We start from the raw sequence: 20,971 nt of genomic DNA on the forward strand, positions 1-20,971 counted from the left end.
CTTTAGTTCAGCCTTGCCAGAGTACAAATCACAGAAAGTCACGTTCTCATAGTTGAGTGCAGTGTATCACATACAGCTGTGACAGTCTCTTGACCCACTAACCTTCACATATCATCAAGTCTTTTTTTGAGTTAACAGTTTTTGGTTTCTCCAAGAAATAATATGGTTTATTACAAACAATTAAGGGAGAAGGAGGTAAAGAGTAGCTTAAAAGATATATGTTAGAGGTAGAGCTATGTTCCTTTACAATGTTCGGTCAGCCAACATTTCTGTTGCTCAAAAGCCATGAAGTGCACTCAAAAAAGCAAAGCTTTTGACTGAGCCTTTAAACAAGCCATCTATTCATTATACCCTCTGACAAATTTTATGTTTATGTTTTTTATGTTTGACAATCTTTCCTTTATAAAATCTCTTTGCTGATGTTGAACTGCACTGAATACTGAAGCCAAAATATATGGAACATTCAGGGCTGGATGTAGGACTTCAATCATCCTCGAGTTTACTGGAAATCAAACTAGCATAAAGTGGGAGGGAATTTGCTGATTGGACTGCACATTTCACAGCTCATTGATATTTATTTATGTGGTGACATGAAGACTTGATGAAAAGTATTTTTTGAAGACATCACTTTTGTAACTTTTATCATACATAAACACAAAGTTAACATATGAACTTAAGTATGAAAAGGATACTGTGTTTAATGTTTTCAGTTAACTTATTTTAAATCAAGGATCTTAGGTAACCTTTAAATGAAATGAAAAGTTTATTTATGTAACTAGGCCCACGTAGTAATTAGGAAATCCAGGCAGAAATCAAAAATCCAATAAGCTGAGACAAAACTTATGTGGAGTAACACTAGTAGAATCAGGGAGGCAATGAACTCATGTGGCTGAACAAAGACAATCTGCCAGAGAACATGAAAACAAGGGAGTGTACATGATTGGCTACTGACAAAATCACGGGCTGGGGAGTAATGAGACACAGGTGTGGATAATCAAGGAGGCACGAGAAACACACAAGGACAGAAACTAAAATGACAGGAGATATTACCAGAATAAAACAGAAAATACAACATGCACACATTGATGGGATGTTACAGTAAATGATATACTCCTCACTACAGTCCAGTGCACACCACGTCAGCATGTGAAGAAATCCAAAGTTTGACAACTCTGTCACACCTGTAACTGTTACTTGTGGCCACAGTGCTCCCTGCTCACATTCTGATACATAAGATGGTCTACCGGTGAGGCAGCAAACTTCTGGCTGTTAAAGCACTTAATTACGCTGCTCACATTGTTAAACCGTCCTTAGTCACACTAAGCAACTTGGAGTCCTGTGAACCATACAAAAGTGCTGCACATGACTGGTAGCATCAAAGCAGGGATGCAGTGGGCAGCAGAGACACATCAGCTAAACATGGGAAAAGGGAAAAGAAAGCAAACCTAAACACAATGAACTGTCACCGCCTCCGCTTTATCTTCTTCACCTCCCTTCACATGTGCACATTTGTTGTACAGGGCTCCCAGCTCAGGGGAAAATCAATACTTAATTTAGTTGAGCATTCAGTCATTAGGAGTGGAGTACAAATTTCATTTAATTATCAGTTCATGGTGACAACTATGCTCTTGCATCCGAAATTACTTCCCCATAGAACACATTTTGTTTTCCAAGTTTAATTTTGTTCTTTGGTTTCTATCTTTATCTTTGTCTGTGTTTAATAGATTCTCAATCATTTTTCCATTGAAGCTTAACAGCTCCCATCACGTAAACAAAACAGGCATAGAATTGACAGCAGGTGTGGCAGCTTCATAGACACATTACAGTGAATCAGCATTTAGTGTTGTTCTGTCAAATGATCAGAAAGCACACACTTACTAAAAACACAAATCAAACAGGGACAAGTCTGCCAGGAGAGCCAATAATTCACACAGGTGAGTGAAGATTATCATCAATACAACCTATACGTTCACCGACCCTGACCAGCTGCTCTAAACACCACTGCAAGCGATGCAGCTGGCACTGGAAGAAAGGGAAGAGAGCCGTGATAAGCCCAGCTCAGCTTGAACCCAAGAGAGCGCGCAAGCGAGATGAAAACATAGGTCAGTCTTGGTCAATAATTCAAAAGATGGAAAGATCTGAAATACTTCAAAACGGATCTTGAATTGAACCTCCTTCTCCTAGACAGGTATGTATAACGTGGGTAATGTTGACAGCATGGGCTTACATGTAACCTGGGTGTATAAAGGGCGTACCTCGTGTCATCATCATGTTACACTTCATGTTTTACCATTTACCATTATCCGATAAGTGTTGGCTGCTGAAGCATTTAAGTACTCTTCTCCCACTGACCATAGTTCTCAGAAGGCTAATTGGTCTGATATAATACTGCTCCAAGCTGTGTGGAGATTAAGTTATTGTTATTAAACATTAACATTTAAAGTCCAGCTGTGGGGTCAGATGTTGTGGCATTTTAGTTCCATTAATGTGCTCCTGCTGAGAGGGCTTTTTTAAATTACTTGATACATTCTCTTGGCCTGGGCTAGACTGACTTTATTGGTCCTAATTGGGTATTGGATGTATCTATGGTTATAAACAGGTTTTGCAGTTTAATCCCAGTGCCTAGCTGATTAGGTTCTAGGATTAGTGTAAGTTACAATAAAAGACATGAACAGTTCCTAAAGGAATATACAGGCCAGTCCATGAAGGAGTAAGAGAAAGTGTTGACCACTTATGACTTTCTTGCAAAACTCCTTTGAAAGGTCAGGAAAAATGCTGCACATCTCATCTCCTGTGAGTCACTCCAACTAAATTTGCATGGAAGCGTTCAAAAGCTCCCTTCATTGAGAGGGACTACCCAGACACTTTGCTCTGGTTGGCTGTCGTGTATGTACATGACTCTATAAAGGTGGAATATGACAGACTTCTCCAAACAGACCTTTCTTTTAATGTTCAACTATGGATGAATAAGGTTTGTAAATTTCAATACAAAGGCTGGATAGGGTCATCTTCAGAAGCCATATCAATGCATTTAAATGTACAACTTCTTCTCCCAACCTCAGATACATGCAGTACATACTACTAGTCAGTGTAAATGCAAAATGTCTTGCCAAGACAAGAGCAATTTCTGTGTGATATTATGGCAGTATTGGTTACCACAACAGTTGATGTTCACACACAGAGAATATTTACAGTCAATAAATGCTTTTAATGGATGCTGGCTGTCAAAACCAACTGACAGATATCCAGGCAAACGAGAAACACCACTGGTTTACTGATAATACTTTTCTCATGTTAACTATGGTATGTTCAGAGTAAAGTGGCAGGGAGAGAGAGGAGAGAACGCGAGGATGTCGGCAGTGCAGGGGGAGGAGGTGACATGGAGGTGAGTGACAAAGGAGTAGTGTATTGATGGTTAAGACAAGGACTGCAGTTATTGATTATTTTAGTAATGGAGTATTGTACCCATTATTCCAATGATTAATTGCATAATTGAATAATAAATACTTGTCCTTTCTTAAAGAGGTATACATAGTAAATATCCAAAAGAGAAAATCAGACAGGTCTTTTAAAACAAACAAGTAATTGTTCACTGATTGCAATGTGGCAGTACAGGGGTACTATTCAGCAAAATAAATAAATAAAAAAACATTCAATTCGATATTTGTCTGGTTTGATTAAAAAACGCCTCTTTTCATTCACTGCAACATCTTTGATTCATGCAAAAGGCCAGAGAACATAATAAATCTATGAGACCGCAATACAAGCATGCTTTAAGCTTTCTTTTAATATATTTTTATGTCCTATTTAAAAATCTGTATGATTCTCTCTCTAAACTCAGGCCAAATACCAAGACAGCAAATGATAAATGTATAAATAGTTCCATGTTCATTGTTTTTTTTATAATGTGGTATAAGCACTAATTTCCTCACTGAATGTGTGCCAGACAGTAATTTGCTCATGGATATGTGTTCACTCACACTTGGATCAAAGCAGCCCATTAAGGAGCATGTTTTCTGTGAAACTTCATCATAGGACTGAACACTGACTAAGAGCACTCCCCTGTGGTGGCTTTGTATTGTTACAGTTTCTGGTGGTCATAATGAGACTGACAAGACCAATATCCTGCAAGTTGCACCATTCACTTTCTGCATACACGTGAGACTATGCATTACGTGTATTCTCTATCTTGCACAGTGTCAGGACTAGGGTAAATGTATAAATAAGCAAGTTTATATCAGGTTATATTTGTTTGATTGACAAAGAACTGTCAGTGCTACTCTAAACTGCACACCAGAGCTGCTTTGTAGCATATCTAACTTATTATCCTTAGATATCTCTGCAAAAACATCTTGACTATGTTATTCCGAAATAAACTGGTACACAACATCATTCTGTGCATTTTTTGTTTGGGGCATAAGGTCATCAGCTCTCCAAAATAAACTGATGTTTTCATGCGTTCTGGGTGCAAGTCATTTAAAAGACGAGCAATCAGTGTTTAAATAGACAGATTGCAGAAGTCCCCAGGCTGCAAAATATAGATTATTCTTAGAAAGAAATGAATGCAAATAAAAGATGCATATAGACACTTATATAGAAAGGCAATTCCAACTGTGAATGTGTTTGTTGTCATTTTTAGTTACTTCACTTCCATAGAGAGGATGAGCTGTGATTTGAATGGTTTATGAGGCAATGTTTCTACTGGTAAAAGACAAATATCTCAAGGCTCTGCAGAAATCAGTCAGCGCATTAAAACTGACTTTTGTGGATCTGAGGAGGGTGTATTTCAGATCTTGTTGGAGAATGTATGCTCAATATGTCTTTTTTGCTGCTTTCACGTATGAATGTGATCTTAAAGCCCCTGAAAACTTGGTTTGTATCTTATCTATTTATCTATTGCAGTAAAAATTCAGGACTAAAAAGTAACATTTAAGTGGTTAAGTTGTTGTCTTAAAACCTCCAAGACTTTTCCTTGGAAAGGAACATCTGTCACACTGAAGCCCTTGCCTGACTGTAGTTTTTAAATCTGGAAGCTGCAATGTCTTTCCCACACTGGCAGACCAGTAGCCAATACGTTTTTGTGTATTATGTCATCTAGCCAAAATGGGAGTGTTTGTGTAATTACTCTCGCTGGCATATAGGGGATACAGAAGTTCAGCACTATAGTTTTAAATGTACACTACGCAGAATTTTCCTAAAAAAATAGTGTGTGTGTATATATATATATATATATATATATATACACACATACAAACATCTATCTTTCTCGCTTACTCCAATTTTGGGAATGTGTTTGCAAACAGAGACCAACAAATTCTGCTTGGTATAAGTTTAATCTACAATAACTGATGAAGTGTGACCACTTTCACATACAAGTAGTCCAATGATCTAGAGCACTTTAGAAGGAATAAAACATTGACCAGTTTTAAATATTGGTCAAAAACCCAGTTAATCTGTTTCCTCGTGTCTGCTTCTTTTGAATGACAACATGTATAATGACAGAACCCTTCCTCTTCAATCTTTGCAAAACATGCCACATTTAGTAAGTGTGCATAATGACACATGTCCCAGTGTTGCCTCACATGTCTCAAGGACAGTCTAAATGATGCCAGCATTAAAAGGCAGTGGCCATTGGGTCTCTCATTTTTCAAAAGTTTTACAAAGTCAACCAGAGCATACCCCCCTTCGATGTTGACTTCAGTTTGAAGCGAGATCGGTCGCTGTAATGCAGCCCAGCAGCGACGAGGAGTAGTAGGGAGTCAATGATGTCGAGGGTGTAAAAGGTCATTGGAAGAGTGAGGAAGATGACAAAGACAGAGGGAAAGAGAAGGTTATAGAAAAACAGGAGGAAAAGGGAGAGATGAGGCGAAAAGCCAGGAGGCTGAGACAGACCTAACTGAAGAGTGCAGGGGAGGAGCAGCAAATAGAGAAACAGGGCTAATGGTCGAACCCACCGCTGGCTCACTTAGATCAGAGGAACCCAGAAATAAACATGTGACAGTGATAAATATAGTATGACATGTCATCAGCACAGTTAACCATGTCCCCCAAAGGACACTGCTGGCAAAAGGGGCCATAGGACATGGGGACTGCCCAGTGTCTCACACAGCCTGATTGATGAGTGCTTGACTGAGGTTCAACCTGTGAGGACACATTACACAAGTCCCCAGAAAAGAACAAACTGAACATGGAGCAGGTAAGATTGGATGAAGATGACCTTTAACCTGCGCTTTATTAAGCGACCACTCGAGGATCGAAGGCAGGAGTGATGGGATCTATCAATCAAGCTGGTGTGGAGATATATTGACTGTTACATAAGGTGACAGTGATCAAGTCTATCAGGGTTTAATGATGAAGTGCGATGTTTCTGTGCTGGCCATGGGCAAAAAGGGCAATATCTTGCAGCACACTTGACAGAATTTTAAATTCCTGCTGACACTGGAAGAACAGTTCACCCTTATCAAATAGAATGATAAAACCAGTCGGTAAACATTCAGTTTAACAAAAGTGAAAATAATAAGTGAAATGGCTATGCACTTTCCAGTCCCTTATACTGCTATATAATATGTTAGTAGTCGTTAGATTTCATTGCCAACACATTTCTGTGTTGTTGTATACACACTATATACTGAGTATTTCCTGAAATTTTCCATGCACCAAACAAGAGACAAAAGAACTCTCTCCATAATCGTATGACCACACAGTCTCAAGAGCACAATGGTGAGGCTAATGTAGTTAATATAATGACGTTGCTTCTGCAAGAACCAGTAAAACCCAGGAAGCTGAAAAGAAAGTGGTTTCTGTGGAAGCAGAGGAGGCTGCGTAAGCAGTCATAGAACCTGCAGAAGACACTGTAGCAGAATGGTAGAACCAGAAGACCACCAGACTGAAGAATGTTCTCACCAGAGCTATGGTAGATGATACATTTACACAATATGTTACACAATTTGCACATCTGCTACTTTCGGTCATGCACATCCAAGAGACTGCTTCTTCTGACAATTTGGAAAAACGCACGTTAGGAGGCATTTGGTTAGAGGACTTGACTACTGTGACTTTTTCCTTTAATGATATAATAAGCTTGCATCTATTTCAAATGTAATTACAGGAGACATTTGGGTGGGTTACCAGGGATAACAAGGGCTTAGAGGGCATCCAGGAACATGAACAATGTGGCCCTCAGGAGATAAGGTGAAAAATGAAAAAATGTAATGAATAAAATGTCTCAGGATAGTGGAATCCAGCATATTGGTTCAATGCATTTTGGCAAAACTTGTAATGCCAACAATGCAAGCATGTTCCAGTTCTTCAGAAGTACCAATGACTGCATCACTGATGCGGAGGCTACAGACTTGGAGTGAGGGTTGGCTGCAGACTTATGAAGAAGCTGGGTAAGCTTTCCTTCTCCATTAACATGGTGAAAGGGCACCTGAATTTATCACTGAGCTTCAGATTCATTATGGGCTGTGAAACCAATGTGATCCTCCAAAATACAATTTGTCATTGCTGTAAAAGACAAAAACAAAAACAAAAACAAAACAAAACAAAAAAAGCTATGGCAGCTATGGTAACAAATAAAAAAGAAAAAGTACGTCCAAACTGACTCCTGTCAGTCGGAGGTACTATGCCAGCACAAAATCATTTTGTTTGGCAGTCAGACAGAGATAAATAAATGAGATAAATAAAGTCTTTGTTGGCCAGACCAACCGCGAAACTAATGGGTCCTCTCTGACTCATAGATGACATAATGAAAAAAGAGATTTCAATTGTTTACAGCTATGCGAGTGATTGGGTTGTAATAGAAAGCGGGGAGTGATTGCAGATTGGTTTGTAATGAGAGCAGCTCCCTACAATGTCTGCTCTGTGCCCTCTGATAATACTGTATATGAGGACAAATGGAGCAGCTCTAGGAGACACATTTGGTGGTGTCTGCACATATAGCTGCTGATGCATCAACTAGGAAAAGTAAAAAGTGTCTCAGTGTTGCATTTTGATTAAATGTTAATATATTAAATCAAGCTGAATTTTTGAAGACATGAAGCAGTTTAAGAGAATATAAAAAAGATTAATTGAATCTCACAGGGGCCAGTGCTGAACAGCTTAAAAGGAGTATAGGAGTGTTTTTATTTTTCCACAGCAAAGCAAAAAAGTACTACTGTAGATGGTTAAAAACAAGAATGTTCTAAATAACACTGACACTTTGCTCATGCTCATTCTTGCAATTCAATGAAAGTGAAAAGAAAAATAAAAGAGATCAAACACATGTCAACATGAGATGCAAATTAAACATTTTCTGCACATCTAAACACTAAAGCTGGTCAAAAACAAGAATTCTCAAGTACAGCATTTAATTGACTTGATATAGTAAAAGAGCAAAAACACTTGAAAGACATGACTGAATTTACAAGCAAATGTAATTATTAACAGAGGTCTGGCCTGATTTTTTTATGCCTTGTATTAGGGCAATGGCACAAATTTCAGAACAGATATCTTAGGTACACACACCATAGGTACACTATGTGACCGCTAAGACCTGGTCATACCCAAAAGAGGCTTATTTAACTAAATGGGTATGTCCTTGCAAAAATATGTGTTTCTAGATGCTTGGTGAAGTCGTGACAATGCTAACACATCCAGCAGCAGAAACAAGCTGGCACTAAATTAGAGTTTGTGTATTATTTTACTACTGTCTAACAGTTACTTTCCCTGGTATTTTCACTGTCACAATAATATTAGCCAATATTGCCAATAGATTTCAAATATCTGCCAAGCTGTAATTATTATCATTATCATCACTAAGTGTTTTGTCTAGTCTCCAAAAAGAGAAGTTTTAACTGAGGATATTTTAATGTGGCAAAATGTGTTGCAGGGGGAAAAATAAGTATATTACCTAGCACAGTAGTATAAGTATGACTTTTCTGAAACAGTTTTCCAAGGGCGTGTGAGCAGATCTACGTTCCGAGGAAGCTGTGGCGAGCAGGAAGAGCTGCTAAGGCGTTCTAACTAAAAGGCCAGCTTCACTGTCTTCCTAGCCTCTCTGATGAATTACTTTATCATTTTGAACTTGCTATTCTCAACATTTTTTTTTAATCATGCTTTTTGTTCTTCTCAATCAAGCTATGTTTTATGATCAGATATCATCAGTATACCTTTATGTGTGTATTGCCTCAAGAGTTGGCCCAGAATCATAACTCAGAATCAACCTCTCCTGCTTTTGATTAAGCTACATCTTAAATCTGACATATACAGTAATAGGTTTTTAATCTGATAGAACAAAAATGTACACATAAGCAGAACCAGACTCAAGGGAAGACTGCTCACTGGCACCATCCTATGGCCAGAAATGGAGCTGTAGGCTACTCCATCACCATACACTTGGTGAGTTATTGACAAAACGCACAACCCAATCCCAGTGCACATCACAGTTCCCAAACCTATCACCCTAACCCTCCTCAAGCCGCATAATTACTCACCTTTAATGAAGCAATATTACAAAATGAATAATTCATCAGGAAATGTGCTCAAAGCACACAAGACAAATATGCATTGATTCAATTACAATCGTTAAGTCTTGAACTGCAGGACAGTCAGTCAAAGTCAAGCAAGATGTGTGGTATGATATTTTATTCTCATATTTTATGGAATACAAAGCCCACAACCCAACCCTGCCCCCCCAAAAAGTGTGCACATCAGATGTGGTGGAAGCTGTTCAAGGACACGGAAAAGAACAGCTGACAGACAGAGTTGCTTCATGGGTGTTGAAGTGTATGACTGCAGTTTGATGGGATGTTCATATAAAAAGCATCATGGATGAACTCTTTAAAATAAAGAAAAAAAAAAAAAGAAGCCAAATCTGGCTAGAGTCAGTTAGTAAAAGGGCTGATGAAACAAAACATGGGTTTCCTTCTTGAAAAAATAAATTGTCTTTCCATTGATCATTTTCATTATGACTACAAGGACATATTAATCACATACAACAATAATTTAGCTTTACATGACTACAAATTGAGTCACTTTTATTTTCTCTCTTGCTAAACTGCACAAAAGGAATGAAATATTTCCCCAATGTGACTTGGGAGAGAAACAAAATGTTGACAATTATACCAAAAAAAAAAAAAATATATATAGCAGAAGGGATAACAAAATGGCCAGCAGGGCTAAAAATAATGAATATAACCTCAAATGCACTAGCAGTCAACCTAGGTCCAATAATGACGGCTTTTTCTTTTTTTTCCCAAATGGCTTTGAAACATCAGGAGTGTGCTTGACATAACTAGCCAGAACTTCCCTGTGAATCTGTACCACTTGAACCATAACAGATTCCCATCAACTGGGACAAAATAACTGAAGCACATTTAAGTATTTCCAGAAGGGTTTCGCCAAAGGTCTTCGCTAATCTCGGCACATGTAAAGCCAACCCGCTCGAAGACACACTGGGATGGCAAAACCACTGACAAGTATTGTGAATAAAAAATAACATTAGTAACATCACTGCCACTCAATCCGTACATTTCGATGCATGATGGAGTCCATTTCAGAAGGCTGGGGAGTGGGAGTTTGTTTAACCCCCTACCCCTGAACTGTGTCACACCAATTATTATGAGATGATTGTTTTAGTTGATTCATCCCAAGAATGAATTGTATCTTTTCCTGACCACTACACATCAAAAACACACCAGAAAACAAGTTAAGCCAATACAATACACACAATCCAAGGTTCACAGTCCGAAAAGGTGCTGTTTGAAAAGAGCCTCAGGTCCTCTATGTCCACTGCTTAAAGTGTCCCACTCGGTGAACCGACAGTTTCACCATTCTGAGAGAGCGTTTTGTGTGGTGGACACCCGAAAAACATTTTTTTAATAAAAAAGAAAGAAAAAAAAAAAGACATGTTCAGGAATGATGGAGCTTCACTTTACCAGTCGCTGTCTCCTTTGTCTTCTAACAGCTTTACTCAGCCGCTCTAGTAAGGAGAATAATCAGGCTGTGGCAGCTTGCTGTCCATGTCAGTTCCTCTTTCTTTTAATCATTAAGATAAACCTTTATCAGTCCCACAGTGGGGAAATTCAGAATCTATCAATCCAAGTCATTTCTTCTCTAGTCAGCTTCTCACACCATATAGGAGTTCTGGTTCTTCAGCTTGTCCAACTCTTTGCTCTGCTGCCTCAGAAACAGGATTCTGTGGTTGAAGAGAAAAGTAATCATATGATTGTGTGATGTGAAAGTCCTTATCGGTTAATGTGGATCTCTAATCGTGGATGTGACTGTTAATATTTGCCTCACCTCTGTTCCCTCAGTGTGGCCTGAATTTCACATACTCTGACCAGCGAGCGGAGATTTTTCATCTCTGTGCAGATCTCGGACATGTACAAGCTACCCATGTTGTGGACGTCTTCACGCAATCGAGCCGCCTGACGGGAAGAGATGAGTGTTTACTGTCAAGTTGCAACTGTAGATTTTTCCACAACAAATGTTCAAAATATGTCAACAAGGGCCAACATTAGTTTCCAGATTTTCTGATTCTGAACTAGTTAACAAGTTGAGATGAAGGGATATTTTCAACCTTGGAAGGTTTACAGAAAGATTACATCACAAGGACCACTTACGGTTTTCAATTACAACTAATGAACTTCCTCTGCAGATGGAGTAGCTATTATGGTTTATTCCAACCTCTTCCAAAGTCACAAGTAGAGTAGTAGGTTACCTGTTTCTCAACATTCTCTGAAGGCCATCCTTGGATATGTCTGATGAGGTTCTCATCAAAATGAGCTGCCAGAGTAGGGGTGAAGGAAGCGGGGGTGTCGGCCTGGGTTTGGCTGGTGCTGCTGGAGGGGACATGGGGCAGCGCAGCACCAGATGTGTTTGATCCCACGCACAGAATCTCCTGGCTGGTGGAGGGAGATGACTGATTAACTGGAAATCTATTTACTTATTAAATCTTTATTGAATCAGGCAGTCTCATTGAGAAAAGGATCTCTTGTTCAAGACAGGGCTGAGAACAAAAATACTGAAGATAAATACAAAAACTTTCATAAGAACACAATCAGCACACAGAAAAACAAGGAGTTACTCAAAACAACTACATGTATCATTAAAAACATAAGAAGGCTGAAAACAACCAAAGGAAAAGCAAGAATCTAATTTGCAGTTTGGGTGCAGGGTTTAATTAATTCCACTAAAAGGTGTGTAATACCTGAACCCAGATCTGCCAACATTCATGCAAACATAACGGTTATCTAGAGTGCGGCGTCAACAAAATCCAACTGCAGCTTCCCTCATGTTGGAACACTGAGCTTTTGGTATATTACTCAGAGATCCTGTGGATCACCATGCCTATCCCATTTATTTCCACGTCTGAAACACTCATGACATGACACAAGGGTGATTAACCCACTTCAATGCATTTTAGCACAGCCGTGATGAGACAACTTTTGTTGTGATTTGGCAATATATAAATAAATTGAATTGAATTGAATTTTAGAAGTCTAGAAAGTGCTGTTGCTTTAAAACTAGGTCCACATTTATGTAATAGTATGTCTCCACACTGGATTAGTGCAGCAATAATTTACTTTCCTTATTCTTTGTCTTTGTCTCTAGATAATACACAAACTTAGCTGTAAACAACATTCATTGATCTACTTTCTACCTACTAAAAGAGTGTGGGATGCACGTTGCCGTTTGCAAAATGTGTTTACGTAATTCATAACGTGGTCATGTGGGGTCCTTTTAATTGTAAAAGGCCATCTTGGTTTTTATTTTCTTGCTGTACTCCAAAGCAATCCACTGCCACAAACAAACAAGTGTGCTGAAGTGATTCTTGATCATCTCTACCTTCTCTGCTGGAGAGTTCTGGGGTCCTCTGGACGTTTCTCTGCCGTCTGAGACAGCGGGACTGATCCTTGTTTACCTGAAGACATGCTGCCCTGAAGAGGCAAGAACAGATGGCAAGAGAGGAATGAAAACAAAAATAAAGGCATAGCGGACAAGGGCAGTTGTTTAAAAAAAAAAAAAAAGAAAGAAAGTGGAGAACAGAGTAAAAGAAGGGTCATGACCAAGAGGAGGTACAAAGTGGCGTTTTCTTTGTGACTTTTGGTTGTGCGACTCACCCTTACTTGTGAGGGTGTGACGTTGACAGCGTGCACACCCAAGAGGGATTTCTGGTTGCCCTGCGGTGTGCCATTCCGTGGTGAGACGTATGGCCGCGGTGATGATGCATCCGAAGTCAGAGAGACAGGCGACTGACTGGAGTGCTGGGCTGAAACAGGAAGACCAGAGTCAGTATGGAGGAAAGCAGCATCATTACCACACTTTAATCTTGCATATCCACAAACAGAAAATATCAACTTTGACGATAATCATAAAATTATCAACTCTGGCAGTCATAGCCCTCATTAAAGCCTGAAGCTGTTGTGTCTGCCTGTTTCTGGCCCTTGTCACGACTGCAATGCAACACATTATCTGCTCCAACAAGAGAGGCTCATTGGAATACATGGGAGAATGTCTTCTGTTTTCTAGATAGCAATGGGCAATCTGAAATCCTCTAAAGAGATAAACACAGTAGCCTTGCATAAAATACAAAAAAAGATTTGTGGGGTCAAGGAGAGAAGGATCCTTCAAAAGAAAAAGGAAATTGGTTTTTGTAGCAGATGGTGAGAAACAGCGAGGAGGCCATACCTTGGTTGGAGTGCTGAGCAGCTGAGAGCAGAGCAGTGACGTTGAAAGCAGGTCCAGCAGTGAGGAGCTTATGAAGCACAGACCGCAAGGAAGCTTGGGTGACAGCAGCTGCCAAGACTGGAGGGAGGATAGAGGAAACGTGTACACATACACACACAGACACGCAGGTGAGTGAGCAAGGACACACAACAGGTGAGTGCACAAACACACATGGTTAAGTCAGAAAACACAGTTAAGACAAGAAACACGTCAGTAGAAAGAGTCATCTTTTCACCAGCCACAGAAGTCAGTTCGTATAAATCTCATTTTACCAGCAAACAGCTGAGGAACTTAAGCGCACACGTATGTCAGGTTCACACAGGATAGCAAGAATATTCTCAGAAATGACAATCCAATGGTTAGGCTGGAAATAGTAGAACCTGCTCACCCATTAATAATACAATCAAAACTAACACAGATTAGGGCTAGAGAGATACTGACATTCTGTTGCTGTATATTTCAACAGCTGTATGAACACAAGCTACATTATAAGACAATGTCCCTTTTTCCAACACCTGTTTTCGGAAAAGCACTTCCACACTAATCCGGTTAGGAAAGTTTCACTGACGTATTATTAATCCGAGGAGAGCAGAGTGTGCATCCCTGTGGGATTTCCTCTCATAAAAGTGAAAAACTAGCCTCGCGGTTGTTGGCTTCTGTACACCAGTAAAGTTGTAGTTTACATCCATGTCAGTCCAGACTCGGAAAATATATGCAGTGAAGACTGAAGGAATTTAATAAAAAGGTATTCGGTGTAGTTCTTGGCTAAATGAAAGTTATCACTATACTGATGTGTGATTCCAGTATAAAAATTTGCAGTGAGAAACATCCTGTCTTCACTGAGACACTATTTTTACACAGGAGAAGAGAGGACTGTTAAAGAACTTCACCGTGTGGTGCAACAACAATCACCTGAAGCTAAGTATCAGTAAAACCAATGAGCTTGTGGTGGACTTCTGCTGTGTCTATTAGTGTGTAAACTTGTTGAGACAAACAAGAAACAGTCAAATTCCTGGTATTATGGTCACATGCCTGGCCAACAAAGCTGATTCTGATAGGACACCAAGAAGTTACAAACATGGAGGCTTCACACATATCCTCAACCTGGCAGCACTGAAGAACTACACAGTCAGCACAGTTTCAAGGTTGACACCCAGGATTTTTTCTGTTTATCTGTTAATTCCATTTAAACCTGGACTTCTGCACAGATGCATATGAAGATTAGGCTACACAAATATTATTTTGTATCAAGCATCAAAAAAGTTGTATGATGTGTTGACACCACACGTCCTGTGATGCGAATGGACCACATCCATCCATTTCAATGCTGATGTCTAAACAATATATCCTGCAGCCCTAGCAAGCACATACCTATGATAGTTACGGGGAGGTCTGATAATGTAACATCAGTATACATTACATTATATGTTTCTTTTCCTTCAGGGTGAAGTCTATTCTCACTTCAGGACTAAACCCATTCAACTTTCCAGCAGTTAGGAAACAGGAAAGGGGACTTAACTTAAATCTTGAAAAGCTGCAGCCTTTATTTACTGACAAACTGCAACCCGCACTGAACATTTACTACTAAACTGACAACTTGCTGTTTACTTTTCCTCCTCCTCTGCTTCAATCACCACCACTCTCCTCACTGCATAGAAAACACCTGTACCATTAATTTTCATGAATGATTCTCTGGCAGCTTCCTGCTGGTCGCTCTCTCTTGTTCAGCCACACACTGACCTATTTCATAAGAAAAATATGCTACTCGTAACATGGATCTAACACTAATATAGCAAATTACTTAGGTCATTAAAAAAACTGACAGAAAGAACAGAAACTTTGTATGTGGAAAAAAATAACATTTGGTACAGCATTACATCATTTTGTGTGGCAGTAGAAGAACCATCTGGTATTTCTTTTGATCTTTTGTTCCCTCACCCTCATTGAGCTTTGCCATATCCATACTGCCGTTGTTCATCTGCAGAGTAGCCTGTAGCGCTGGGAGGAGCTGATGCAGGAGGGCCGGGTCTTGCAGCAGCGCCGGTGAGGGGGACTGGACAGACTGGGGAACGGAAGAGGAGGAGGAGGAAGAGGAGGAAGTGGAGGAGGAGGAGGACAAAGTGGAAGGGGTGGAACCTAAAGCACCGGGAGCAGAGTTCAGGCTCTGAGAAGAAGAGGAAGAGGAGGAATGGCCGGAGTTGGATGCTGTGGATTGGTCCCCTGATGTGGTCTCTAGTGATGAGCAGAACAGGAGAAGACAGCATTACTTTACTACTATACAAACTTATTATTTTATATTTTCTCTAAGTAAATATGTAAAGCATGGACTAGATTAAAATAAAAACCCTTCTCTGTAGCTCAGTTCAACAGCAGCCAGCCACGTTTCCAAAGGTGACCATGTAATAAAGTGAGCTGCATCGATTAGCTTTCATAATTTGGCCATACTTACTTGTTGTGGCTTTGTCCTGCAAGGCCTCTTGTCTGTAGTCCATGTCCCTGGGGAAACTGTTTGCCGCCATCTTAAGTGAGTCTTTCTGTCGTTGTTCCCTGAAGCAGATTAAGCAGAAAGCAACAGTGACGACATGCAGGATGCAGGCTGTAGTTAGACTCTGTACCCTGGGCTAATGATATCCTGTTAGGAACAGCACATTGCATGATCATGTCACATAACTCTGCATGAGAATGAGAATCTCGATTACTGTTTTGGGTTAAAAATTGTCTTTCAGCATACGTATGTTGTAATTCAATTTAAGTGGGCTTGCCTCTCCAACAGGTCCTTGGGCTTCTCCCACTGGGAGACCTCAGTCCTACAGTTGTAGTAGTACTTCTTCCCAGAGGAGCTGATGTGTTCTGTCCAGTCATCTGCTGGGTCCTGGTGCTGAAAGAGACAAGACATCAGATGTTAGAAAGAGCTGCGGAAGCACCACTGAGAATGATGTGACCTCAATGCAGACTTTATATTTTGCAATATTCAAGTGTCATATTTTCAAATGATATGGAAATGAATGGATGTCAGCAACAATACATTTAAGAAAGTGGAACACTACAGTGCAGTCCAGAAAATAGTCTGCAGCAATGTTGGGTAAAGACTGTCAAGTAAGCAGGCTAAATTGGCTTCAAAAATAATCATTACATAAGACCACATATGAATAAATTGTATAAATATGCTCCTTTAGTAGGTAAGCAACCCTCACTTTCTACATTCAATAAGGGATGAGGGCTTTTCGGTCTGCATGGGAACCAGTATGTTTATTATTAATGATCATGTACATACTGACAATTGCAGTCATTAACAGTTCCAGGATGAAATATACTTTGTCTCATCCTACTTTTCCTATTTAAATATGGCCAGATTTCAGGCAGATTGAGACAGTATTGCCACAAACAAAAGGAAGGTGATTTTACATTTTCTAATGCAACAAATAAGCTTTCACTTGCACGACTAGCAGTTTAAGAGAAATCAGATATAATGTATGCCCCATATAAAAAACATTATATTATGATTAAGCTATGTTAAAGTGAATTAAAAAAAAGCAAGTTATGTGTGCAGTTGCAGAAGTCTATAGTTTGTCTAATACTCACTCTGTATTGAGTGTTTTGTCATAATGTGTGCTCTCCCTCATGTCTCTTGGCACACAGAGAGCTGGTTTCTCTCCAACTCTTATCTCTGCTGGACTGTTACAGTGTGTAACCAGATGTCTGATTTAAAAGACAACTTATAATGAGTAACAGTAAATCCTAGAGTTTATTAATTATAGTCGAGTCAGTTGTATTTGCGTAGCACCAAATCTAAACATAAAGAACTTTCCATACAGGGCTACAAATTGAAGCACGAATGGCCAGAGCAGGTACTTTACCTTTGCTGGCATTTTTCCATTCAATATTTCTTGATAACAAAGTACCTGTGAAATCAGGTACTTGCATAAATGAATCATTACTTCCGCAGATATTCTGTATCCTAGCAACCAGAGTATGTGAGCTGAAAAGACACTCAAGTGCCCATGCGATCTGAGAACAGAAAAGAAAAAGACTTCTGCTGTAGCAAAATAGCAACAGCCAATGGTGAAACTTGAATGCTAGGCTAGCTGCACCAATGCTCTAACTTCTTCACTGTGGTGTGACGTCACTGGTGTGTCAGGGACAAACATGGTGCTGAACCTGTGGTCCAGCCAAAAATAAGAGTGGTTTTCTTTATCGTTACTCTTTGTTTATCGCAAATGTTAGAATCAGTTTTGAATCCTCTTCAACTTACTCTAGCTTGTCAACACTACACTTATTTACTGCTCACATACTGTGTTCCCGTTAAATATTAAGCATCTGGCCTTAATGCTCAGTACAACCAGAGAGGAGTAATAATTTGATAATTAAACGATTTTAAGATGGAACTCTAAAATTTACACATACCATTGACTCTATACAGGGACACTGTTAGAATCATTCATGCACTGTAGTTGAGATAAAATTGTCTGCACAGAGAGAGAGAGAGAGATGCTACATTAAACCCCACATGCTATGTTCTAAAGTAGCGTGACAGCAATTTCTGCAGCAAATGCTGAGAGTATTTTATCAAATAATACTGAATGACATCTAACCTTGTCTGCGGGCTTGCTCTGAGTCGCATGTGAGTCTGAGCCATGGTGGGTGCTGCTGTTGAGAGAGTTTTCCAGAGGAGAGCTGCTGGTCCCTGCAACAAAGCCATTTATCAAATCACAGAAAATACACAATGTCCTGGAGAGGAACTGAATCCTCCATAACACCTGCAACTGCCAAATAAAGAAGCAGTTAGATTGTGATTGTTTTAGTTTTGCATGATTTACATTTGAGCAGTAATAGGTATAAGATCTGATGGCAGTGAGTGACTAAATAATCTAAAGCTTTGCTTTGTTCTCCATGATAGTTACAAGGTTTATGTTCCTCCCATGTTCCCATGTCTTCTCAAAACTGAGAAGGGTTATGGTGTGTTTAGACAGAGAGCAAAGAGAATTTTCACTCTGTTGTAGTCACACAAGCTTGACCATGGGATCATTGGTGTTTATTCACCCCAAACAGTTAGAATACCTCTGCCAAAGGCAGACACTAACAGTGTGTCTGTGTGTGTGCATTTGTGTCCAGTTCAGTTCAACATTGTTTCAGTTCATTCTATCCTGTTTTCTACGCTCTGTAAAGTTCATGAAATATAGTTCCCATCCAATCAGCAGCCAGCATGGACAGATAGATACTAGTGTATGGTGCAAATTTGTTTCACTTTCTTTCATCATTAAACTGAATATGTGACAAAACATCCATACACACATCAGAGATCAACACAAACGTAATGGTAAAATTCACCACAGCAACACTGTTATAAATCAGAAGATGTGGTTGATAGTTAAGAAAATTCATCACAGCAAGTTGAAGCTGAAACCCACTTGTTTGCCTACAGCTACATGCATCTGGTATCATCTGTTTAACTGGGGTTATAGCAGGAGTGAGATCCTACCTTTTCCTTAAAAAAAAACCCTTTACAATATAACTTAATATTGCATGCATGTTAAGACTACCAGATTGGAGCTTACCATTTTTTCCTCTAACTGTGTGAGAGGTTTTTGTCTTGCCATGTCCAGTGCCGTCTCCATGTCTGCTGACAGGACTTTCATCTGAGCGCCGCAGCATCTTGTAAGGGGGTGTGGGATCAGATGAGCCATCGCGCACCTTGTCATAACGGTGAAGGCTGCTGGACTGGCTCTTTGGTTGAGATTTATGGGTCTAGATCGACAAAAGGTATGGCAGAAAGACTTCTTGGGAGGTGCTCAGGCTTACACTGACAACATATCAATAATGCAGTTCATGCATTCATTCACTTTTCTTGAAAATATAGTACATTAAGCAGACTTCGTTGAGAGTGCAACATCACTATGACTAACACCACTAAAAATAGAATTCATATTTTCAAGTAATTGCAGCTCAGAGCAGTGATTGTATTATAGAATCCAGTAATTTGAGTGTTTGAGTAAGCTCAAGGAATATTAAACTGGTGCACAAATGTAACCTACCTTGACAAGGCCTCAGCTATAGCAACATCACATGAATTTAAAACTTTAGGAGCAAATTTAACAAGCTCTGCAAAAACATTATACAAACTGCTACAGCAGCATGTCCTATAGGAAGTCTTGTAAAAAAAAAGCCATGTGGATTAATGTAAATAATCTTGAATGGTTCATTTTGCTCCACTGTATTGTAAGTGACAATAATAATGGAAGTTTAAATGAAGAGTTAGTGACAATTTAAAAAGATAGATTTGAAAACAAAGCTAATTTTGAGTACATTTGTTGCATCTACAAAATTACAATATGATGATCTGAGTTCATAATTTTAATAGAAGAGTACTGTGTTACATTACTGTATTGACTAAGTTATTGAAGAGCAATGACAGGCGACTGCTAACAAACTGATCATGTCATACCTGATAGGATTGTGAATCCCTTCTGTCGGTACACCTGTTGATAAACAGAAGATAAATAGCACCGTTATGAGTCTGGTTACTTTTCGAACCTTATGGCCGCTAATTAGCTGTCGTTAGCTAAGTTAGCTTGATTTGCCACTTCAGCAACAACTGTTCTCTACTATGTGACAAGAAAATAACCGGGGCTTAAAATATGTCGTATTTAATTTGTACGTCTTATTTACCTTATAAGGTTTACCATAAACATGTTACTGTTAGCTAACGGTAGTCGATTAGCTACAGGAAATCTAGAACCCATAGTTAGCTAATTGCAGGCAAAGTGTTAAAGCTAGCTGTTAGCACTGACAGCTAAAGGTTGACCGCAAACATAAATAACCGTCTTGTAAATAAAAAAAAATAGGTAAACCCTACGCATACATTTCAAAATGTTAATGCTTGTGCTTGATTTACCCATCGCTGACTCTTGTTGGTTTCCTTGCATACATCACCATCAAGGCCGAGGTGATGTATGTATGTGTGTGAGGGGGAACCGTGGCCTCCTGTCTGTCTGCTCTCTCAGTTCTCTTTTGCTCAGCTTCCTGTTATCTAGACTCAGTTACTCCTGCCAAAAAGATACCTACAAGCCGTGCATCGAGCACCAGCACTGCATAGCGGGTGGTCTTTATTAAAAACCACCCTCAGTGCATCATCTGGCATGTAGTTACAGTAACCGCTTGGCTTGGCCGATGTAGCTCAGCGAAAAGCAGCAGCCAGGAGGAAACGGAGAAGACGGACTCATCGATAATGTTTAGCTAGTAAGATTATTTCCGGCTTCACTTT

At 39.5% G+C, this 20,971-nt stretch overlaps 1 protein-coding gene across 3 annotated transcripts; it reads right to left on the reverse strand.

Moving 5' to 3' along the window:
- Positions 1-9,609: 9,609 nt before the first annotated feature.
- LOC124069698 (WW domain-containing adapter protein with coiled-coil-like) lies at positions 9,610-20,970 on the reverse strand. 3 transcript variants are annotated; one of them, XM_046409073.1, is made up of 13 exons: positions 20,603-20,970; positions 20,153-20,186; positions 19,266-19,455; positions 18,303-18,394; positions 16,473-16,588; positions 16,160-16,257; positions 15,649-15,942; positions 13,672-13,788; positions 13,110-13,252; positions 12,829-12,920; positions 11,702-11,885; positions 11,281-11,408; positions 9,610-11,176 (listed from the first exon to the last, which is right to left on the reverse strand). In XM_046409073.1, exons 1-13 carry the CDS (start codon positions 20,641-20,643, stop codon positions 11,107-11,109), a joined length of 1,599 nt encoding a protein of 532 aa, XP_046265029.1. In that variant the 5' UTR covers positions 20,644-20,970; the 3' UTR covers positions 9,610-11,106. The 3 variants fall into 3 exon arrangements, with proteins under 3 accessions (XP_046265029.1, XP_046265028.1, XP_046265030.1); XM_046409072.1 differs by having other exon boundaries at positions 13,104-13,252; XM_046409074.1 differs by lacking the exon at positions 13,672-13,788 and having other exon boundaries at positions 13,104-13,252.
- Position 20,971: the final 1 nt, after the last annotated feature.

Source organism: Scatophagus argus, chromosome 13 (genome assembly GCF_020382885.2).
Source record: "Scatophagus argus isolate fScaArg1 chromosome 13, fScaArg1.pri, whole genome shotgun sequence".
In the NCBI taxonomy this organism is placed as follows: domain Eukaryota; kingdom Metazoa; phylum Chordata; class Actinopteri; family Scatophagidae; genus Scatophagus; species Scatophagus argus.

What these genes read in the sequence shown, in the direction of transcription:
- LOC124069698 (XM_046409072.1), bottom strand. Translation starts at nt 20,643, where the DNA reads ATGGTGATGTATGCAAGGAAACCAACAAGAGTCAGCGATGG. An exon ending in AGAGCAAGCCCGCAGACAAG is followed by an intron (nt 16,589 to 18,302) that starts GTTAGATGTCAT and finishes TGTCTCTTTCAG; the next exon opens with CACCAGGACCCAGCAGATGA. An exon ending in TATGGCAAAGCTCAATGAGG is followed by an intron (nt 13,789 to 15,648) that starts GTGAGGGAACAA and finishes TCCTCCCTCCAG; the next exon opens with TCTTGGCAGCTGCTGTCACC.